The 22655-nt window shown below is 55.3% G+C and overlaps 6 protein-coding genes across 6 annotated transcripts; 2 read left to right on the top strand and 4 right to left on the bottom strand.

Annotated features, from left to right (window-relative positions):
- Positions 1 to 6385: 6385 nt before the first annotated feature.
- Positions 6386 to 10787, bottom strand: NCS57_00750600 (Protein kinase domain-containing protein; the record flags this gene model as incomplete). The annotated part of the gene is made up of 3 exons (XM_053057353.1): positions 6386 to 7465; positions 7525 to 10567; positions 10726 to 10787. 3 exons carry the CDS (start codon positions 10785 to 10787, stop codon positions 6386 to 6388), a joined length of 4185 nt encoding a protein of 1394 aa, XP_052913548.1.
- A 2639-nt stretch (positions 10788 to 13426) lies between these two features.
- NCS57_00750500 (uncharacterized protein) lies at positions 13427 to 15004 on the top strand (the record flags this gene model as incomplete). The annotated part of the gene is made up of 2 exons (XM_053057352.1): positions 13427 to 13677; positions 13732 to 15004. The coding sequence occupies exons 1-2, from the start codon at positions 13463 to 13465 to the stop codon at positions 15002 to 15004; spliced, it is 1488 nt and encodes a 495-aa protein (XP_052913547.1). The 5' UTR covers positions 13427 to 13462.
- Positions 15005 to 15506: 502 nt separating this feature from the next.
- On the bottom strand, positions 15507 to 16766 carry NCS57_00750400 (uncharacterized protein; the record flags this gene model as incomplete). The annotated part of the gene is made up of 1 exon (XM_053057351.1): positions 15507 to 16766. One exon carries the CDS (start codon positions 16764 to 16766, stop codon positions 15507 to 15509), a length of 1260 nt encoding a protein of 419 aa, XP_052913546.1.
- A 2025-nt stretch (positions 16767 to 18791) lies between these two features.
- Positions 18792 to 19733, top strand: NCS57_00750300 (uncharacterized protein; the record flags this gene model as incomplete). Its single annotated transcript, XM_053057350.1, has 2 exons — positions 18792 to 19208; positions 19272 to 19733. The coding sequence occupies 2 exons, from the start codon at positions 18792 to 18794 to the stop codon at positions 19731 to 19733; spliced, it is 879 nt and encodes a 292-aa protein (XP_052913545.1).
- Positions 19734 to 20006: 273 nt separating this feature from the next.
- Positions 20007 to 21335, bottom strand: NCS57_00750200 (uncharacterized protein; the record flags this gene model as incomplete). Its single annotated transcript, XM_053057349.1, has 2 exons — positions 20007 to 21097; positions 21158 to 21335. The coding sequence occupies 2 exons, from the start codon at positions 21333 to 21335 to the stop codon at positions 20007 to 20009; spliced, it is 1269 nt and encodes a 422-aa protein (XP_052913544.1).
- Positions 21336 to 22200: 865 nt separating this feature from the next.
- Positions 22201 to 22626, bottom strand: NCS57_00750100 (uncharacterized protein; the record flags this gene model as incomplete). The annotated part of the gene is made up of 2 exons (XM_053057348.1): positions 22201 to 22505; positions 22563 to 22626. 2 exons carry the CDS (start codon positions 22624 to 22626, stop codon positions 22201 to 22203), a joined length of 369 nt encoding a protein of 122 aa, XP_052913543.1.
- Between the last annotated feature and the right edge of the window lie 29 nt (positions 22627 to 22655).

Here is a 22655-nt window from a genome sequence, read left to right as displayed (position 1 = left end):
ACAAGACTGTTCATTGAGAATAGCCACTGTAGTAGCCAGAGTCTGAGTAGGCATGGCTGCACGGTGATGCATACTGGGCAGCGTGTCCCGCGTGTGCGCTGCAAGCGTAGCCAACAAATATTGTTCGCTGCTCAATGGGATGACCAGGACGGCCGTATGATGCACAACGGTCAATGGCGTGCTGGTAGTAGAGGCATCGGCAGGCCGAGTAGAGCTCAACTAGTTGATAACACATGATGATGATCTTCGGCCTGGATGTTGGCCTGGCGTCGGGTCAAGTGGAGAAGAACGGAGATTGGAGGTGAAGGAGACGTTCAAGTGGTTGTTTCGAGGTGTTTGCTCCGGAGTGTGTTGGTTCAAGTCGTCAAAGCCAGGCAGATGAAGTAAGGCGGTTGGTTTGTGGTGATGCGTGAAGTGAGGTAGGTAGGTTGGAGGAGAGGATGGAAGAGAAGGATGGAGACCTCAGGACAAGATAGTGAAGGAGAATGGCTTGCTTTATGAATGCTGTGAATAAAAGGATAGATGATGAGTGAGGATAGAAGCTATTAGCGTCTCGAGGCATCGCAACCTTATAGGCCTTGCTTGTAGCCTGGAGGACAGTAGGACCATGATACCGACACGCCCCTACGTAGGGCGGAGGGCATGAAAGAAACCCCCCGGACTGGCATCAAGGCACCAGTGACGCCAGAGACGCCAGTGAGAATGCACGAGAGAGAGATAGCCGCAACTGGTGTCTGACTGTCATGACAGGTGACATAGGCTCCTCGTAGGCGTGGGGAAGACCAAGACCCACAGAGCCAAAGGTCCTTAGCAAAAGATGCCTTGGGCTTGGGCTTGGCCATTGGAAAGAATGACAGGGGGTGGGGGGTCCATTCATTCGGATGGGGAGGCTTTGGAGGCTTTGACCCTTTGACTATTTGGGCCATGTGTGTCGAGCGCCCTGTGCCATGATCTGTCCTGGGATCCTAGAGAGTCCTGCTTGTCCGTCCCGGAACGCTTCTGAGGTAGGTATGAGCGAGCACGGGCTGGCTTGTAAGGCGCAGCACGGTGTGGATGAGGTGTAGCCTGGGTACCCGTACCGGGGTGCAGGGGTACAGGGAACAAGCTGCCAAGAACAAGTGAGAAGTGGTTCCAGATATCCTCGGCGTGAGGAGTCACCATTGGCCTGTGGCAGAGTTGAGCTGCAGAAAGAGCTGACGGAGCGGCCAGGGGCCCTGATGACGGACTTGCAACCACGCCGGCCGGACTGTGTTGCTGCTGCTGCGCTACTGTAGCTATGTACGGCACTGCACAGTACCAATCTCTCCACGGTCGGCCGAGGCGCCAAGTTTCTAGACGGTCTCGGACGAAGCTTGTGATGGCGACCGTGTCATTGTCGCGATTGACGAGCCGCCGTCAAGATTGAATTGGCGCGGCAGGATGAATTGCTCGGAGAGAGCAGTTGCGGTGCGCGGAAGCTACGGATTATGCCCTGCGCGCGCATACGTAATGAGCCGCGCCTGTACTGAGGAAGCTCAAGGCTCAAAGCAACCTACCTTACGCGCAAGGCGATGACGAAGGAGAAAAAGAAGTTGTAACAAGAACAAAGGTCGCTTCGCTTCCATCCGTCGCATAGCATCCCGCGTAGGTGCAGAAAAGAGGGTGCAATTGCGTCAGAACTTTGGGACTTTGGAGCCCGAGTTAGTCATTCACTAAAAGGCAATGGTTCGCCCGGTGGCTTTGGCCTGCAACTTCCTTCACGAGATCACACGTGCCCCAGGCAGGCCAGGCAGAGATATCCGCAGCTTCCACTGATAACTCTGGTTTCACCTCTCCATCACACCCACAAGCGGGCAGCAAGGCTTTGCTTTGATGAGTCTTGTTTGTTGTGCGACAAGGAGTTGACAGGACGGAACCATTTTACCTTGGCTCCATGCTTGCTTGCGACAACTGAAAAGACCCCCCAGCCACACAAACTGGCCATTGATGCCTATGGATGGATGCCTTTCTGCAGAGCCAGAAGAGGCAACGCAACCTCGTCCCTTCTGCAGCATTCCTCCGTCGTCTCCGGCGACCGACCACGTCCGTGATACACGCTCCTTCTTCTGCCGCTTCCGAACAAAGAAAACGTCCCCGGCGGCTGACCGACGATGTGCCAGAGACTTTGACCAGCGCGCCAATCAGAGACTGCGGACGCTGGGTTAGCGACTCTTCAGCACTGATCCCTGTTAGTCGGCACTTGTTGGTGGTGGTAGTGGGTGTCGGGGGCATGCTGCGCCCATCGCCCTGACCCTAGCGGTTCTCTTCTCTCCATCAGTCGGGTCCGTCTGGCTCCTCGATCCCGACCTGGTGTCTCGTTTCCTGTTTCGTTTCTGGTGCAGTGGTGTTGCAGAAAGAGACGCCACGAGCCCAACTCCACGGTCCGCGGGCAGGGGATCTTGGCTGCCGACTGGCCGCCCAGTCTTCATGGGTCTGGATCCGGGAGCCATGTCAACGGTGCAGGAGGGATTCAGGGATTCCGGATTGACGACTTGCTGTTGCTTCCAGGCATCCTAACGTCGTGCATCTGCAACTTCTATTAATTCACCTCCTCTGTATCGTGATTGGCTCATCATCTCTCCCGTATCGATCCATACCGGCAGGGCTGCATTAAGGGGTACAGAATTGCAGGCAGTCTATTGTGGTAGTGAATCGAGCTGACTTTGCCTTGCAGGTCTTCTCGGCGCTATTATCACATCGATATTTCGGGTGCCGTCCATTCGCAACCCGGATGCCCCTTTCGAAAACGGGGATGCAGCATCGTTGCATATCCCGCGCTTCGCATACAAGCAAGTCACTTCTCTTACTCTGGCAATACCTGGAAGTGTCTGGAATAGGGTGCCACACTCTTATCCCCAATTCTCTTGCTGACAGCCACAGCAGAGGGATCCCTGTCTCCCATAGGGCTGTGTCCGCAGTCAACCCCCGACCTTGGCAATGCTTGCCCACTTGCTTGCTTCTTGTCGTTGGCTCTTACTGGTGCCAGCCGAAGCTACGGTGCCTGGAAAAGGCGTTCATACAGTACGTATAATGACCACTTACATACCCTTCATGGTAATTCACACGATGTATGTTTTAAAAGCTGATATGCATGTCTCGACATGGCTACAGACAGTTGACTGTTTTCAAGCGCAAGGGCTGTGGACAAGTCGATGAATGGTGTACTCGACAACCCTCGCTTGAAATCCTTATCGATCCTTTTCGGGGGTTATCATGGTTGCGTTTGATGATCCAGATCGCCCGTGGCTCCCCTCCTTCACCAGAACGCCGGAAACTGGGTGGCCCATCAATCAGGCCTGGCTCGCAGCGTTCGGTGCAACTGACATGCATCACACCACCTCTTGGGATAAAGACTATCGGGCATGTACTGTACTGTGCCGCGCAGTACGTAGATGTTGGCCAGTCAGCACCGTCAGTCATGCCCACACCAGCCACCCGTTGCTTGTCAAATGTGGAGGCAGCCCACCTAGCCTTGCATTGGCGACTTAGCAGACACCAGTATTTCTTGTACCTTTCGCACAGTCTTCTGTACATCTACCTTAAAGGGAATGCTGACATGTTCCGGCAGTTTTCCCAACCCCTGCCTCATATCTGGTTGACGACGACGCTCCGATTGGGCCAGAGGTTCAGGGTTGCCTGGCGCTTCGACTATCTTGGGACGACATCTGCACACTCGCCCGCCTCACGTGGGCTCTGAGTAACCAAATTGCTGACAAGGCCTCCCGTGGGTTGGGAACTGTGTAAGAGGATGCATCGGGATACAGGACCGAGGAAACGACTCTGACAAGCATCAATGTTGTTCTGCACGGAATTTCCCAAGTATCAGCGGGCACAACTCTTCAGAACAAGAGTCGACGTCGGTTACACAAGCCTCGGCCCCTGGCGGATCTTTTGCTGCAAGTTGTCAAAGTCCGATTATTAACTTCAACACCATGTAATTCTATCACTGTACCCACACCAACTGCGGTCCGTTGCCGTTCACATGTCTCACCCAGCAGACACCCTTGAAAAGGAGAGAAGCCAATCGATCCTAATTCAGGAGGGCCTTGTCTCAGATGCCCAATTTCAGTCTGCCGTTTCTCCTGGGCGAGAGATGGTGGTAAGGATCCGCATTTCTGACAGGGCCTGCAGTTCTGACTTTCGGCCGACCCCAGGGTCAGGCATGAACGGTTTCTAAAGAAAGGTACAGGTTGTGCAGGCTGGTAGTGTGAGCACAAAGAGTCATGTCTAATCAGGCATCAGAAACCGCCGGGAAACGAAAGATGTGCATGCAGGCAATGAAGGAGACTAACCCAGTCAGCAACTGGTCGGCCGAGCGCTCCATCTGAACAACCACCTTTGAGAGGCCGAGACAGACAGGACGTGAGCACAGACAAGAAAGATGGAGGGGCAGTTGGTGTTTGGCTTGTCGCATTCGCTGATGACTCTGCCTATCTCTGCCTAAGGGAATTGGATGCAGGGAGAGTTAGGAACGTGAGAGACGGTAACCCCGTGATCTTTTGCGCAGCAATCCCGTGGTCACCCAAGTTAACAAACACCATCAGCATCGTCACCACCGTCATGGGGATGCCCACCACCACGGCCGAGTCTGTGCAAACTCGCGCCCTTGACTGACAGACAGACAGTCTACAGTATGACCATCGTCATGGAGGGTTGAATCTCTGTTCAATGACCTCACACGCTTGTTCCACAGGCCGATTACAAGCCTACAGCCTCGCCCAAGAAGACAAGGCCTATCTGCGGGGGAGTGGGGCCGATGCCTTGTTGATCGGATTAGGCCAATCACCGGCCGCCCGCGCCACGGTCCTCCGCCGGCTGCGCCTCCCGCCGTGGCTTGCCCCGTTATTCGTCTCCGCCGGCGACTCCGAGAATCTCGACGACTTACATTGTTCCCCCCCGGCCGCATCATCTCAAGACGGCTTCCCAATTCCCATTCTTTTCCTCATCCGTGTTGTTGCAGTAGCTCTCGGTCAATGAGGATTAGGCGCTCGCTGCAACTCTGTGGCCCCGGCCGTTAGGCGTACCAGTGATCCACGACTCCGTCAGCAGGCAGATCTGCCTTGGGGAGTCATTGTCTCTCGGGAAGCGAGATGCTTCATCATACGTGCGTGCGTACGTACACAAGCCGTCAGACTCAATACTCGGCCGGACCCGGTTTTAACCTTGCGACCGGGCAAGCCTCTTGTTCGCTTGTTTGCCAATGACAGTCCTTGGTCTGCCATCTCCCTTACCAACGGGCTTGGTGGTTGAAACTCAGGGACAAGGGCGGCAGGCGTCTGGGCTCCTTTGACGCCGCGGCTGTTGCTCATCGTCGTTGAGGCTCCACACGCAACCTCTCCCTCCCTTTCCGCCCTTCCTCAACGCCCTTGAAAGATACATCCGCTTGCAGTTAGCAACCGCGCGCGCCCCTTAGTCTCCCCCAAACCAGACTTGCCGCCGCCAGGCAGACCTCGCGTCTCTTCCTTCACCCTTTTGCCGCTCCCGCAGCCCCATTCGCGATTCCCTCCCCTTCCCTTCTGCGGTGGTCCGTGAACCGTTCGGGCGTGACAAGACGGGCGAGGCTGATATGCAGGTTCGGCGGCGATTCCTCGAAACTGTTCCATTCTTCGAAGCACCTTTGCTCCTAGCACTTTTGACCATCGAATAAGCGTCTCACCTCCCACACTGCCCTCCCCTGATTCCCAACGCTTCGTCACTCAACGGCCGTCGTCATGACGTGTGGAGGCCTCAGTCACAACGGTGATGGGCAAGTATGGATGCCTCTGGTCTCGAATATTCCATTACGTGTAAAGCTGTCTTGATGCCTACACGGCACGCTGGTCCTGACCATTCATTGATTGTCTGGGTGACATCACTCCTTCCTTCTTGTCGACCCCTAACTAGTTTCTATAGCCCTATCCCCCACGTCAACATCTATCGAATTGAAACCACCCTCAAAATCTTGTAATATACACCCTTTTCACAGAGTTGTAGCCCCAGTTCCAAGGCCTTGACTCACTTGGCCTTGCCGCATTGCACCACGGTATTGCCTCCTGAGTATCAGCCGCAAGGCACCCACAGGGTGAGATGTCGTCAGTCATCATGTACGCTAGGCGATATGTTGTCGAAATGAATAGTCGAGAGAGAAAATAAGAAATGCCCCCCATGTCGCTGATCGCCCCCTTCCTCCTCCTGGCCCCTCGCAGCCCCCATGTCATTGTCGTGAAATCCACGCAGTTGTCGCCAGGTTATGGCAAAGTCGTTGTGCCGATTTAGGCTGTGTTCCGGTGGAATGTATCGATTACCCAAGTACGCACAAGGATCAAATCAAAATGCTCGACAGTACCAGAACTCCAATCATCATGAATAGACATCCCCGGCAACGGGACTAAGCTCGTCGACTCATAGCTGCCGTTGCGCCAGCTGCGGCCAGGTCCTGCTTGGCACTAACGCTCCTGCCCGCGGCTCGAGGCAAGCCGCTTGAGGTTTGGGCAAACCCAGCTGTACCGGCACTGGTCCTCTTTGTAGGCACAGCGCTGATAGGTCCCGTAGTCCCCGATGCTCTGCGTGGGCCGCCGGAGACAGGCTTGTGAGGGCTGACTCCAGTTCGTAGGGACCCAGCAGGCTTGACACCCGCACCAGGGGGCTCCGGAAGAGGTCGTGGAACGGAGATGGTGTTGTGTCGCTTCATTGGCGACGTTTCGCGAGTCGGCATTCGAGGCACGGGCATCTTACGCCCAGTGATGAACTCATGCCGGATAGCGTCCTCGGGTCTCAGTCGCCGTTCAGGGTCCCATCGGAGACAACGCGCCAGGAAGTCCAGAAAGACTTCGTCGTCACACTTGAGCACCTGTTGTAATGTCTTGGAAGAAGGTCGGCGCCTGCGGCCCTTGGACGAGACGGTCAGACGAGGCTTGCCCATCGAGTCAAAGAAGAGCTTCTTCCGGGTGCTCTTCTCAATTAGATGCTTTTCCGGAGGTCCAAACACCTCCATGATGCATGCCAGCTGCTCTTGCTCATTCTCTCCAGGGAAGATGGGCACTCCAGTGTAAAGCTCTGCCAGAATGCAGCCAACACTCCACATGTCGATGGGCATACCGTAAGTCATACCGAGGATGACTTCAGGTGAACGATAGAATCTCGACTGGATGTAGGTGTACACCTTCTCGTTTTCGAAACAACTAGAACCAAAATCGATAACCTTGATCTCGGAATGAAGGGGATGTCGTAAAAGAATGTTTTCAGGCTTCAAATCGCAATGGATGACCTTGTGCTGCTTGAGGAGGTTGAGAGAGCTGAGAATTTGCTTGGTGAAGCGTCGGATGATCCTGATTGAGAAACCACGGAAAGCATGCGCCTTGATAAGCTCGTAGAGGTTCATGTCGAGCAGCTCAGTCGAGATACAAAGATGTCCACGGAAATAGAAACTTTGGGTGAAGTTGACCATGCTGTGCTTGTTCTTGGGATCCTGCCATGAGTTAGCATTGAACTAAAATTTGAGATGGCGATAGAAGGGAGTCAACTTACCCATTCGCGGAGCTTCTGAAGAATATTGACTTCGACAAGAGCTTGCTGGTGGAACCTCTTCTTGTTCCTAATAATCTTGATGGCAACAAGGCCGCCCGTCTTGTGGTCGATGCACCGAACAACTTGCCCGAAACTTCCCTTTCCAAGAACATCAATGATTTCATACCGGTATGCAAGGTGGTCTCCAGGAACAATTGTGTAGTCGCCGCGCTCATCGTCGTAGCCAAAGTTAGGCGCATCCGACTGAAGATCTCCGACAACTTTGTGGGCATTCTGTGTTCCACAGAAATAGACATCGTTGTAGTCGACAATCTCTCCTCGTTCGTAAATATTGAGCATGGCGATGCGGATTGCCTCGTGTGAGCCAACGCGCTCCTTTGGCGTTGCACGCTTCCGGAGTGCGTCCAGCGTTCGTGCAGCAACCTCCGTCTCCTTACGCCGAGAGCCCAGCTTGGCCATCTCCTCTTCGGCCGACAAGTCATCCTTGTCGAGTTCGGCAGTCCATGAATCCACGCCCTTTACTGTTGCCGACGAAGTTCGAGGTCGGAGAATCTTCTGCATGACCGAGGTGTTTCGGCCCACAGGCATGGTCGAGGGATCAACGACAGGCTTCTTCGTTCCCCAGGACTCGCTCTTGGTCTTGTCGTGGGACATGAAGGCATTGAGGCTTCCACCCGAGCTCTTACGCCTCCTCGACTCCAGATAGCCGCTGGAAGATTGCTTGATAGTGGGGCTTGGGCTGGCCTGTTTCATGTTGGATAGGTTGTTGAGGGTAGCCGAAATAGGAATTCTGGGGGGAGGCATAGCCTCTTCTGGATGCTTGCCATTGGCCTTTTCGATAACGTCGGCAGGCGCATTGATGTTGCTCTTCGAGTTGTTTCGCTTCCAGGAAATACTGAGTTTTCGTCGAATGGAGCTCATCGATGATGGGGTTTGAGGTTCCTCTGAGACCGGTTCCGGTGGAGGAGACTTGGGGACGAACTGCTCCGTCTTGGGCGCCCGCGGGCCCGCGGGTTTAGGGGGGACTCGATCTTGGAAAAGATGGTCGTCAAGTGTGGTGAAATCGGCGCCTGTCTTGGATCTTTTCAAGAAGTTGTGCTCGGGACCTCCCTTGGGCAGAGAGGAGGACAGGAATGGTGACATGCTTTGCTTGTGATCAATCTCCTTGAAGGCAAGGGATGAGTCCGTGGAGCTGGCGTCAGGAGGTGTAGGTGTGAGATGCGTTTGATGGACTGAGCTGCTGCTCCTCAATGAAGGGAGTTCGGGGGTGTCACCATGACGACTCTTGGAGAAGAAGGAACTCTTGGACGCTGTCATTGGGGTCGTTGGTGTTTTTGGTAATTGCCGTGATGGCGGAGGACTCAAGCTCCTCTCGACGCTGCTGTGATCCTGCAACGCTGCTATCTTGTTAGCAGTTGGAGTGCTCAACGGCCCCAAGCTAATAGGTGGCAGTCGCAAAGGCTGCAAATGTCTCTTGTTCGGCGGAGTAGCTTTGTTGTCTCCTTCGGCCGCGACGTGTGGTACATATGCACTTTTACGGGCGCTCGGCCTTCTTTGAACCTTAGTCGGTTCAGGGAACACAGGCATGGAAATGGTCCCAGTTGAGTTAGCGTTCATGCTCATTGCGTCCAAGTTGCTCAAAGCCGTCTTTTTCTTTTCCATGAAATAAGTGTCGGCTGGCGAGTCTTTTGGAGACTCGTACGCTTTGGGAATAGCGGGAACAGGAGGGACATCTTCTTCGTCGTCCGCGGGCATGGGGTTGTGAACAGTTGTATGTTTCGGAGCGGGTAGTCGTGATGTGGATGAGGATCCCGACATGCGATGCATGGATCCAGTCGATGTCCTCGCCGTGTTGAAGCTAAAGGCAGATGCGGCTGAGAGACCAGAGCTATAAGACTTGCGGTTGAGATCCGGCGTGGTCCTTGATGAGGATGGGGTTGCAGAAGCCTTCCTTGGAATCATCGAGGGCGATTTGGACTCGGCCCGGTTCTCAACTTGGTTGTTCATCGACACTGGGGGTGGCGGCGGCGGGTTGGAGACCTGATTTAGGCTCTGGGACTGCGGCATGATTGAAAGGCGCTTCATCCTCCGAGTATCAGTAGGACTGATAGTCCTTGCACCGAGACCAGTGGCGTGCGAGGAATGGTGGGCACCGGGCATCATCGAGACTCGCTTGCTGCTTGAGGATGGAGTACTAAGACGACCTCCGACGCGCGGCGACCGCGGGGTGAGCGTGGAGTGCCGGTTCTGCTCTGGGGTGAGAGTGTTACCGAAGCTGAGGTTTCCATGGCTTGGTCGCGGTGGAGGTTGCACCGACTTGGACTTGGCAGCCCTCGAGCTCGGGAAGCCTCTCGCGCTATCAAGCCATGATGAGTTACCATCCAAGGAGGCTCTAGCCGAGCCAGTGGATGCCCCGTCAGATAAGAGGCTGGGCCGCCTCTTCTGGGCAGTTCGAGGGCCGAAATCCGAATCGCCAATGATGCCCGGTCCTATCGACTTTCGAGGGGGCTTGGAAGCAACAGAGCTGGATACGGGAGGGTATTGGCTCTGTCGGCGAGCGCGGGCTGTTGGACCGTTGGCATGATCGGCCCCTGAAGCAGAGATGTTATTGGATCCATGAGCAGGCTGTCTGTTCGAGTTGCTAGGTCTGCGCAGGAGCGAGCCTGATCGAGCGGGACGTGTACCGGACTGATTCGAGGGGCGAGCGGGAGACGGGGCTGCTTGGGGCTTGGAAGACATATTGCTGTCATCTAAGCCACGGGCTTCGAGAATGCTCCCCTCGCCGGTGGGAGAAGGAAATTGGGTGAGTTTGAACTCGGTCGAAGCGGACTCGATGCTGCTCTGGAGGTCGTCAAAGCTCACAGAGGGCAGGAAATCGAACGACGCGTTGGGATCGTTTAATTGACTAGTTTCCCCATCCCGACCGAAAGAAAAGAGAGAATGGTTGTTGGAGGCGGTTGCGCTGAGCATTGGAGCGTCGAAGGCGAGGCCAGGATTCGCGGTAGGAAGAGGTGGTCGATTCCGATGGCTAGGAGTTTTGCCCCTGTCACAAAGGGATCCAGGTCAGCTTTGCCATGTGCAAGGAGGCGGCGAGGGTCGGCGGCGACGATGATGCGTGCACAGGGCAACGACGACAGAGAAGGGCCGCCCAAGCAAGAGAGGATGGAGGAGAAGGGACAACAAGAAGAACAAGAGGCTCACAATCGAGTTGGAGAAAAGTTGGCTGGTCGAGGCCCAGCAGGTGCCTTGTGCTCGCGGCTCATAGGGTCCGGTCGAGGGGCGTGGCTGGCAATGCGACGACGGAGGTGGATTTCACGGGGTCGGTCGCTAGCACAGACTCAGTCCGGTCAGGGAGCTGAGCGCATTCGAACGGCTACCTCATTCCGGGGCCGACAGAGACAACGACGGAAAGAGGAGAGCAATCAGCGGTAGGCGGACGGCAGGCGACAGATGTTTGATTGTGGACGGTGTGTCCCGGGAAGGGGATGGTGAGATGGATGGGATGGGGATGAGAAGAGCGTCGGTCGAGGATGGAGTCGTTGTTTTTCGGAAAAGAGGGATGGATGGCCTCTGCACTGCACTGGGTCTTGCCTTCCAATGGTGGATGGACCTGATGGATGCAGCCAGTGACTTGCGGCGGGCTCCAGGCTTGGGCACACGCTGCCAGAGGCGGGCACAGGCGGGCACAGGCAGCTCCGGAAGGGGGCATGGGGGCCATGGGGTGTCCACGGGGGGCGACGCCATGGCAGGGAAGCATGGGAAGGAAGGCGCCTGAGAGGCTGCGATGGCGGAAGGCACCTCTAGAAAGGTACCCTGTGGGGCATGGAACGCCGATACCGCCAGTTGATTGGCGCCGGGACGAGGAGATTGGTCCCTGAATTGCGGATAGACGTGAAGGTCCATACCGCTAAGTTCCTCTTTTACCGCTATTCCATTCATTCATTGCTAACTAAAGCAGGGCGCTCGTTGAAGAGGGTCAGGTTCCTTGCCTTGGTATGGTCGGTACCTGCCGGTCGCTGCATCAGCTGCCCGCAGCCCGAGGTACCTGTGCCTTCCCCAAACAATGCAACGTCCCCTTACTTTATTAGTCTCCCTCGAATCCACGATGCAGATATGAAAGGAACGTCAATCATGATCCAACTCGCACTTGGGGGAGATGAGACATGCCTGGATCACGATTCAGATGGATGCCATGCCCGGGCCCGATCCGGACAAAGGCCACAATTGCCTTTACTTACCGTCTTCTGCTCCCTCCTGCTCCTGGCTCCCCAGCCATGCCATGCCCGCAGCCCAGCCGTGCGTGCCCAGCCCAGCCAGCCGCTCATTGTCTCAACGCGTCCAGTCCAGTCCAACAGCAAGCGGGCTCCAGTTGAGCCACGCCGATAGCGACAGGCGACAGCGGTGATATTGGGTAGGGGTCCTCCTGCGCGCAGTGGAGACGGCGGCGAGAGGAGCGAGCGATGCTACTGTCAACACCTGTCTGTTGACGCATCAACGCCAAAAGGGAGAATGGCATTGGAGCTAAAAGGTAGCTTGCGTCCCGAAACGAATCGCCGCCCGTTTCGATATGTCCCGTTTCGAAACCAGGGTCGGAACTCTCCTTTTGGTGGACAGCCTCTTCGAGGATGCCGCTTAGACCAGGATATCCGGCGGCGAATACGGGGGTGTCGGTCGCGCGTCTCACATTTCAAGGACCCTGAGCCATGCCATGCCATGTCATGGCAGGCAGTTCGGGCATCATCAACCGGCAAGGTCAAACGGATGCTCTCTGTTTTCGACCAAGGTACTTCCATCAGTCCCGGTCCAATAGAGCCGGCGTGCCATCACTGGTGTTGTCAGTCTGCATTGTTGGCCCGCCAAACATCAAGGATGATGCTGTGTTTGGACGTGTATTGTTGTTTTTCGCCGCCTGCGGTATCCATCCAGGGCCATGATCCATCAGACCAACAGACGAGTACCCCCGCAGCCGGACGCATCTCGTTGATGCAGGAGACCAGATGGCCAATCTGGCATCTAGAATCTGTGGCCGGCCGTCGCCAAGGGCAATCTACCTCTGATGTTACCTCATAGCCCGCATTGTGGTGAAGCTCGCCCGTGTTTATCTCGCTGCCGAATCCTGCCCGCACACGAGATTGACAGATGGATAACTGCGACGAGCAAAATATGGCCATGTAGGTCTCAATCCTCGGTCCTGCAATAGACAAAAACTAGTAGGTGCCGAAATGAAGAGGTCATTGCTTGATTCATGTGGGCTCGCTAAGAAATGCTCTTTGAAGGTAAGACAATCAACTGGAACAGCCTGCATGCAGAAGCCAGTCAGCGCAAGCACGTATTCAGGCGTCAACATAGCCCCTATTCCTCGGCCAGCAAACTCGCATCACGGCCTCATGACCAAGTCACCAAATGAGGTAATCTATGAACCAAACTCTTTCCTCAAGGAGCAGCACAAGTTGGAGGCGCCACGGCCCGCATGGCACTACTGTAAACTTTGAATCATGGAGGGTGGGCAGCCATGATCACCAAGAAGCTGGAGTTGCTTTGAAGTGAGGATCAGCGGGTGTTGAATAACGGTCCCCATACGGCCAGGTGATGACTTGACTTGAGAAAGGAAGACAACAACACACCAAGAGCATATGATATTGATGACTATTCCGCATTCATTCTTAACTATTGTCATGATGCTGCATATTTCAACTTGAAAGGCATTTCACACCCGGCCATGTCCGCAATAAGCCAAATTCTCACCTTTTGGCGACCCTCGGCACACATGCCTTTCCTTTTGGGAGCTACACTTTCCCGGCAGTCTGGTGATGTCAGCGCCCAGTGTCACATGCACACCCGTCCGTGATGGTGACACCTCCACGCGGGAACCCCATCTTCAAACCTCCACACTCCGACGTTGCACCATGTCTTGAGCTCTAGCTCAGCCCATCCTTCAATGGACGACTTCACCACCGAGATCATCGCCTCCGGGCGCGCCTTTGACTCCCCGGAGAGCCCCGAGCGCCATCGCCGTGTCAGTGACGGCAGCCATGATGAGGAGCCGGCCGTTGAGCCCGAGGCGACTCCGGCGCCTCCCCAGAAGACGGGTTTGCGCGGCGGACTTGCAGCTATTCGGCAGAAAGCCAGCCTGCAGGATCGTTTGGTTGAAAAGTTTGTTGTGCTCTAGCTTTTGCTCTCCCATGGCTTGCTAATCGTGTCCTCCAGGCTCCTTCAGCAAGTCATCCCAGCGGACAAAGATGATCCCAACGACGTTGCCTTTGCTGCCGACGACCATGCGCCTACGCAGACCGAGAGGCCCAACTTCAACATCACCACCATGTCCTACAACTTCCGCCGCTTCAATGCTCGCATCGGTGTCGTCTTCAAGTTCCAGGCCCGAGTCGAGCGCATCCTCTGCTGGCATCGCGCATCCCATACACTCTCTCTTCTCGCCGTATACACCTTTGTTTGCCTCGACCCATACCTCCTATGTGTTCTACCTGTTGCGATACTGCTGCTCGGCGTCTTTATCCCTGCGTTCTTGGCACGTCACCCGGCACCTCCCAAAGGCACATTGTCGAGCGAGCAGAATGTTGGGTACTCCCCCCGCGGACCGCCCTTGGCACCTGCGGCGACTGTTAAACCCGTGAAAGAACTTAGCAAGGACTTCTTCCGGAATATGCGCGACCTGCAGAACAGCATGGATGACTTTAGCGAGGGGCACGACAAGGTTGTCGCGTTTCTTGTGCCGGTGACCAACTTCAGTGATGAGGCTCTCAGTTCCGCCCTCTTTCTATTTCTCTTTGCGGGTGGCATCTTCATGACTATTGCAGCTCAGTTGATCCCATGGAGGTTCATTTTCCTCCTCGGTGGTTGGGCTGTTATCGGTGTAGGCCATCCATATGTTGCTCGTCTTCTTGCTGTCGCCCATCGCGAGCGCCTTCAGCCACAGGAGGCCAAGGCTCGATCATGGCTTGACGACTGGATCGCTAAGGATGTGATTCTCGACTCGAGCCCTGAGACTCGTGAGGTCGAGATCTTTGAGTTGCAGCGCAAGATAGCTGGTGGCAGCGGCGAGTGGGAGCCCTGGCTCTTTTGTCCATCTCCTTACGATCCGCTCTCACAACCACGTATCGCCGGCGAGCGGCCCAGGGGCACACGGTTCTTTGAGGATGTCATGCCCCCGGAGGCTTGGGAGTGGAGTGAGAAGAAGTGGGCTCTCGACCTCTGGAGCCGCGAATGGGTTGAGGAGCGCATCATCACGGGTGTTGAAGTAGAGACGGAAGGCGAGCGTTGGGTTTACGATATCTACGATGAGCGGGATGAGAGAACAGGGGTGGTAGATCCTCCAGTTCATGACAAAGGGAAGCAAAAGGCTGCTGCGGCCAAGCCGAGCTGGGAAGAGGGTGAGGACGGCACTGGCAGGAGAGGGGACTGGAGACGGCGACGATGGGTGCGGTTGGTGAAACGCAAGGCAGCGCCAGTGCAACCCGTCTAAGATGGCCAGTTCTTCCATGTAAAATTAATGGAGTCTTGCGTATTTAAGTTCGCTTCTGCGTGGCGTTGACGGGTCTGGGGTGACGGACAGGATAACAAGGGCAGCATTCCCACTCGGGATGCGGTGTGAATGGGTCACGGTCGTGGACAGGGAGACTTATGAAATGAATCATTGATGGTTAATATATTCCAGAATCTGAGCTATATGCTCCATGACAGAAAAGCGCCATGAGCCAGGAGATAATCCAACATTGACTGTTACAACAATTTCAAGTGACCGGTGCTGCTCGCCATCAGCGAGCCCAGGTTGGTATCATGCCGTTCAGACTCCTCCCTCCATAATAGATCTCTGTACAATCAATCGTTCATCAGACATCCCTCCCGACGCCGGCCAGAACATTCTATATGCGCTCCGCTTCGTAAGACATTAAACCTGACTATGACTAGGAAAGTTGTTGGGTGTTGAGAAACTCGAAAGAAGCGCGACGGGTCAAGACTGAGGCCTAGGGGATGACCATCTTGTCCAGGATCTTTTGGATGCCCTTTGTGTACCCACGGCCCTGGTCAATTTCCTCGGTCATCTTGCGGGCGCGCTCGATGAGAATTCCAACAACATTACGGGTGTACTCGAAGCTGCCGGTGGACTCCATGTAAGCGACAGCGTAGCGCTTGACCTGGATATCCGACGTCTTTTGCTTGAGGATGTTGACGAGCTGGAGGTTTGTCGGGTTGGAGCGGATGCTGTGGATAACTGGGAAGGAAAACTTTCCCTCGGTGAGATCCTCGCACATGCCCTTGTTGTGGCTGTACTCCTTGGACGACAGGTTCATGTAGTCGTCGCGGATCTGGAAGATGAGTCCGATGAGGTTGACGAGGGGCACACAATCAGTAGGTACCGACGACTCGGCGGCCATGAGCTTGATACCAAGGCGAAATAGACCGCCCGTCTTGTTGCCCACCATCTCGAGGTAGTCCTCCTCAGTGGGGCAGGTGAGGGTGTCGCGCCAGAACAGGTCCATGCCCTGCCCCCGGTGGAGGTTTACGAGCTCCTCGGAAAAGACGGTGATGAGGTCCGGGTTGTTGAGGCGGTGCAGCTCCTGCAGGGCGACAAAGTAGATGTAGTTTGCCGAGTTGATGGTCTGCGCGACGCCAAAGATGTTGTGCGCCACGGGGAACCCGCGGCGCAGCTCCGACGAGTCCTGGACGTCGTCGATGAGCAGCGACGACTCGTGGAGCATGCCCACGACGCGCGTGATGACCTCGAGGCTCTCCTGGGGCACGTCTAGCCAGGCGTTGAAGGCGTTGATGAGCTGTGCTCTAAAGTCCTTGCCCGGGTGGCTGATGACATAGTCGTAAGGACCGCGGACAACCTGTTCCTTGTCGTCGGTCCAGGATCGCTTGGCCGTAAAGTTGAGGTCCTCGTAGGCGTAGCGCTCGGGGTCAGGAGGTGGGTTCGGAGCCTGCATCATGACGCCAAAGCCTGGGTTCGGGACGGTCGATCTTGGGGAGCGCTGCTTCTGGCTGAGCCAGTCTCCTTCTGCGACGGGGCGGAGGACGGATTTGGTGGGAGTCGAGTTGAGCGAGGTCGGGACGCCGGTGCTAGAGGTGCGAGGGGGGATGGCGTTGGGGGAGGTGAGAGGGGGGTTGTTGTTGTTGGAAGGCATCTTCTCCATGTCTCTGGGCGACAGGGACAGCATGTGCAGGGTCGACGGGGGGAGAGCCCAGGAGTCGGAAGAGAAGCTCGGATCGGCCGTGGGGATCATGCGTTCAGCGTTTGAAGAGTGCAACGGTGTGTGTGAGGCTGAGTCGGGGGTGAAGGGAAAGTGGCGAGGCGGGAGGTATAAGCGTTGGGTAGATATCGAGCTCGTATGGATGCCGGATGCCTTGTGTCTTGTTGAGAGTTTGTCGTGTGGGCTGCGCCTTGGTCTAGGCAGCTCTATTTAAGTGTCGCGAGAGGGTATATCGGATCGAATCGCTGAGACCTGTAGCAGAGTCGACGTCATTGAGCGTCCCGAACCAAGTTCAGTTCTGCCTGATGCAAAGGCATAGAGGCGGGCATGTGCGCGAGGCAGCACAGGTAGCCTAAGATATATACGCGCATATGCAACCGAGAAGGTTGAGGGGCAGGACCAAGAAAAAGAAGAGGGCTTGTCCTAAGCTAAGCTCCATACGAGGGTACGTGTTCGTCCTACGCAAGAAAGACGACCTTTCGTCACGAGCTAATGCAAAGGAGCTAGCGGCACAGCGGGCTAGGCGGGTAAGGTAGGTAGGTGGCAGCCCAGCCCAGCCAGATTGTGGGGGAGAGGTCTTTTGACGCCCAGGAGCAGTCACAGAGTCCTGCAGGCCAGAGGTCACGTTGGTGTAGCGTACCTTTTGAGAGAGGGGGGGTGAGAAAGCTTGTGATAATCCGGGGTATGGCGGTTATTACGGAGAGACAATTGAGCGAGGCTAGACGTTGGGAGAGGATGGGTATCTGCTGAGATGCGGATGTCAACCGTTTCTTCTATTTAAGAGATGAGACAAGACAAGGACCAGTTCCGACTTGGAATGCAGTTGCGACAGCGACAAAGCTCAGAGGACACGCGCCGAGAAAGTATCCGATGATGGACAATGACGTTTGTCTCACGGAACCATCGGTCCAGCAGTTCCAGCCAGCCCCGACTGGGCATCGTCAGAGCTGGGCGCAATGTCACATAGACGAGCAGTCCGCCTTAAACCGCCAAGAAGCAGGGTGATGGGTTCCTTACCTCATTGGGTGCGCAATAGGGAGACCTATCGTGAGTATGAAAAGGGCCTTGAGAAACAGAGTTCAAGATCGGTCAAGCTTGTCCAAAAGAAAAGTGCCAGTTGTCCCTTTATCTAATCTCCATCGTCGTAGCTCATCTCACAGTTTGATCCGTTGGGACGAAAAAACCACACCACCTCAGCCCACCGTGAGATCAGCCCTTGCGAAGCCCATGTTTCGCCAACTGAGTTTAGACACGTCAAAGCTGGGACCTGGATCATGTCGTCCGTCACGAGACGTGGGTGATTCAAAGGCGGTCGCGGGTAGTTGAGCAGATATTCTCAAACTGCATTCCTTAGGTATGTGGACAGTAGAGATAAAAAGTCGCCAAGTTGAGTTGTCACATGCAAAAAAAACTGCTTTCGCTGTGAGATAATCAGCAAGGGGCCACCTCTGATCAAATCAACCACCTCAGGCTTCCATCCCGCTTCCATACTCCGTCCAATCTGGAATTCGTCCTGTCGGCCAGCTGCACCTTGAGATCCCACTAAGCCCATCACAGGTCCAGCGCCTTCACAGCACCTGCTGTCGCTCTCCCACTGGCTGACGTGCCCTAGCGGCCCCCTCTCGTGACGATCACAGCGACAGAAGCCCCGCCATGGCCCCTGGACCTCGTGCTGGAATTCATCCGCTGTCAGGGCCCCGTTGCCGTGGAGATGGCCTCCACCTTGAGTCCAGGGCCCGGCGCTGTTTAGCTTCAGCTCAACACCACATCTGGATGCAACTTTCTTGATCTTCTTCTTCTTCTTCTCTAGGTTTTCTGCTGCTGCTTTGGGCTCGAGCCAACTCTCAGCGCTGCTTGATACCCAATTCCCTTCTCTTCGTTTAGTTATTCCTTGTTTTGTCCCATTTTCCATCCCTCCTCGTGCCTTGAGAAAAAGAAAGCAGTTATCCATCCACAAAATATCTGCCCCATCTCCAGCGTTTTTTCTCTGTTCTTTTCTTCCATACCGGTGTTTCCACGCCCACGACATTCATTCTCTCGCCAATCACACAAACAAACATGATGGAGTCGCTTCTGTCTCTCGCCTTCGACAACTTGTCGTCCTACGATGGCCCCAAGGTCCGCAAGGGCCTGCGCCAGGTTGAAGGTCTGCTCGCCCAGATTTGCCTCTCGAATCCCCGTAACGACAACTCGCGCCGCAGCCGTGACCACGAAAACAACGGAGAGGCGTCGCCTGAACAAAAGGACCTCGCCGAGCTATCCCAGGATCCCGCTTTCCAGGAGTTCTTCAAGCTGCAGGAGGGATTCGAGTGGAATGTTGCCATGCGCCTGATCGGCACTCTCGACCGTCTCATGGCTAAGGGCAGCGACGGACAGAATGATCTTTTGATCCTCAATGCCCTTGATCTCATTCAGGGAACTCTCCTGTTGCATCCCCCCAGCAAGTCGCTCTTCTCCCGGGAGCAGAATATGAACGTATGTGATATGAATCGTCTTCATAACAACAAGAGGACATCAACTAACATATCTTGTATATAGCTTCTCCTCGATCTCCTTGAGCCCTTCAACTGCCCGGCTATCCAATGCGCGACTCTTCTCACCCTTGTCACCGCTCTCCTCGACACTCCCCGAAACACTCGTACCTTTGAGGGCCTTGATGGCCTTCTTACTATCACCTCTCTCTTCAAGTCGCGCTCCACGGCCCGCGAGGTCAAGCTCAAGCTTGTTGAGTTCCTCTACTTTTATCTCATGCCCGAGTCGCCCTCCATCCCCCGCGCCGACCAACGCGATTCTGTTCCAGGCATGCTTCAACGGAGCCCTAGCAAGCTTGCGGGCGCCTTTAACAACGAGGCCCGTCGCAAGCGATCTGGCTCCGATGCGGATGACATTTATCTCACAACTGAGGAAAAGCAGGAGCTGCTCAGCCAACATCTGAGCAGTGTCGAGGAGCTTGTGAAAGACCTCAGAAACTGCGCTCCCTTTGGGGGCGTCGTCTGCTAAACGCAGGCAGGAGGATCGTTTTCCGGGCACAAGTGGACATGTTTCCTATTCCTTTATTCTCCTCATTCCAGCACAATAACGGCGTTGGACGGCACTCGGATGGGTCATTTTTGTGTTTTCTTCTTTACCTTGGCGCGGAGTTTTGAGCAACAGAGTCGGTACACATTAATTTGTTTTGCTTTCTTTTGTAAGATTGGCACTGCGAGGGAGGATTTGGATGACCTTGATATTTGCCTGAATGGTCTGGCTAGGCGTTGATAAGTATGAAAAATATTAGAAGGGTTCAGTTTTTTTCTCTTGCGCATCAGCATCTTGACTCTTTCGTGGTGGGTTCTCTGGTTCTGGAGTTTGCCGCGGTGTTGGGACGATTGATAATGGACGTCCTGGTGATATGGGCTCGTCGTTGCCGTATAGCTCGAAGCGTCCATCAATAGTCTCTGAGCCGGGTGTATGTCCGGCACTCGGGCTGGTCATTGGTGATAAGAACGTCGAGTCGATCTCGACCGGCGCCGCGATATCGCCGGGCCCGTGGGCCTGTATCGGCACGGCTCTGTCCATGCCCGGCGAAGTAGCCGTCGTTGGACTGATGGCCGGGTCCGTATACGGTCCAGCCACGGCATCGGGCCCGAAGTAGTCTCTCGTCAAGCCGTGCCGAGCCTGGCTTCCGGATACGTCGGTCATGCCGTCCCGCACAGTACCGGTACCTTCGCCGTCACCTTCAGTCCTCGATTCTCCGGTTGTGGTCTCCCGGCGTCGGCGCCGCTTAGCCAGACACAGCCAAGTGAGTCCGCCGATGATAATACTCGCTCCTACAACTGCGCCGACACCAATTCCAGCTTTAGCACCGTCGGATAGTCCTCCACCTCCATCTTCATCGTCGTCAACAATTCTAACGTCGCTCCCAGTCGGCTTGGCTTCGGCGCAGTATCCCTCTCCGCTAACCTGTGTACAAACCTGCCCGTCGTCGCAGCACCCAGCGCCATCAGCGCACTTGAACTGCGACGTGGTACAACCCTCGGGCACGGGTGTCAGCAACCCGGTCTGGGAAGCGGGCTTTGTGGATGCGCATTTCCCGTCGGGCCTACACTCCGAGCCGAAGCCGCAGCAATTGCCGCCCAGGTCGCTGGGGCATAGGTAGAGGCTCGTCTGGGGGCATTTGCGATCGCAGCAGCCCTCCTGGGCGACGGCTGTCCCGCTCCGGGTGACGGTGCGTGTGCAAAAGTATTGACGAGTGGCGTCCTTGGAGCAGAGGTTCTCGCTGGCGCAGTTGGACCCGATCTGGCAGCATTTCGGATCGCCGTCTTTGTTAACGTAGCAGTATTGGTCGTTTTTGCAGCAGTCGTCGGCAAAACCGATGTCTAGGCCTGTCGCGCGAGGACATGAGTTGATTGTCAATCAATCTGTTGCGCCGTTGAAGGACTTACAGTTGTGATAACCTTGCCCGCAGTCTGCGTCGCGCTTCGCGAGGGGAAATGCCTGGTCGAGGAAGAAGCGCGGGACGAGGTCGCCCTGCGCGATGGGAAGCGCCTCATAGCGCCTGGTGATTTGTGCGACGACGAGGTGAGGAAGCAGGACGAAGCCGGTGGGAACAAAGAGTCTCATGGTGAGGACAGCGCGCGCGACAACAACTTGAGAGGGGGTGGGCTAATGCGCTTGGTTCATTGTCGCATCGCGCCGCTCGACTCTTGAATATGCGTTCAATCGCCAGCTAATAGTATCGGTAAAGGACAAAAGTCGCTCAAGAAGGATGAGCAATGAAAGAAAGGCAGTGACGGAAACCTCGTCGGCACGAGGCTCCCGCAAGAGGATGAGTTGCACATGCAGGTAAGACTCGGTAAACGGCGAAATACCCTGTATCAGGCCGAGTTAAGTGGTGGTAGCACAAAGGGCCCTTTTCTTTCTTTGGTGATTGTGTGTCCCCATGAGCCAACCCCTCCAAGGGCCTTGCTGGCGTGGCGGTGCGTTCATTGTTGTTCAGCTGTGAGTGGTAATTGGGAAGCTCGGGGACAAGTGCTGACAGTAGATGGGGACTTGGACGCCCCAAGTGGGAATAGACAGCGAAGGAGTCAGGCCTTGTTGCTTGTTAGTTGATGAGACTGTTGGTGGCGCAGAACAAAGGGTTCCAAACGTCAGCCGCAGCAGCTATCGCCCAAGAGGTAGCCATGATGCGAAGCTAAATAGACACATAGCCAACCTCGAATAATCACAACCCACACACATAGTCTTGACCGCCATAGGAAGGTCAGCCACTCAGAGCTGCGCAAGGGGTCGGGGGTTTGACGAGTCAGCACCAAGCACCGTTTAGGAGAAGCGCCTTAGAGGAATGCAACCCTGTCACACAACTCTGCAGCTTAATTAACGTTGCAAAGTAAAGTTAACCTTGAATATAAGTTAAAGCCTTTTAGTTTATATTAAATGAATCGCTGTCGAGTCCAGCTCAATTTCTTTAAATTGGATTATCCTTATCTTAGCACTTGGACACGCGTTCCTGGGCAGCGAGCCGTAATCTCATCTGCCGTTCAGCTCTCCGGTCACGCCACATGTCTATCAGCTCCATCAGAATCAGGACTGTGAGCGGTAATTGCGCGACTCCCAGGACGATTGCTGCTTTGTCGGTGAACATGACGCTGGCCCAGCCGTCCCAGTGCTCGTAGACGAGATATGTGCGGAAGGCGTTGTACAACTGCCAGTTGAGGATCAGAAAGTATTGGATCAGTTCCCATGTTGATAATGTCGGGACTGAGTCGCTAAGCTCAAGACTCTCCACGTCGCCTGTCGGGGTCCAATGTGAGTAAATGTGCTGGTGAAGAATCTCAGGGCGAATCGTACCGATAATGTCTTGGCTGAATGTGTCGTCGCTCGCCAGCGAGCGGGATTTCTCGTTGCAAATCATGATGGCGCTGTTGTGGCAGGCCTATGCCT

The sequence above is a fragment of the Fusarium keratoplasticum genome, chromosome 5 (assembly GCF_025433545.1).
Source record: "Fusarium keratoplasticum isolate Fu6.1 chromosome 5, whole genome shotgun sequence".
Classification (NCBI taxonomy): domain Eukaryota; kingdom Fungi; phylum Ascomycota; class Sordariomycetes; order Hypocreales; family Nectriaceae; genus Fusarium; species Fusarium keratoplasticum.
The sequence above is the reverse complement of the archived record's forward strand: the minus strand, read 5'-3'. Positions and strand labels throughout refer to the sequence as shown.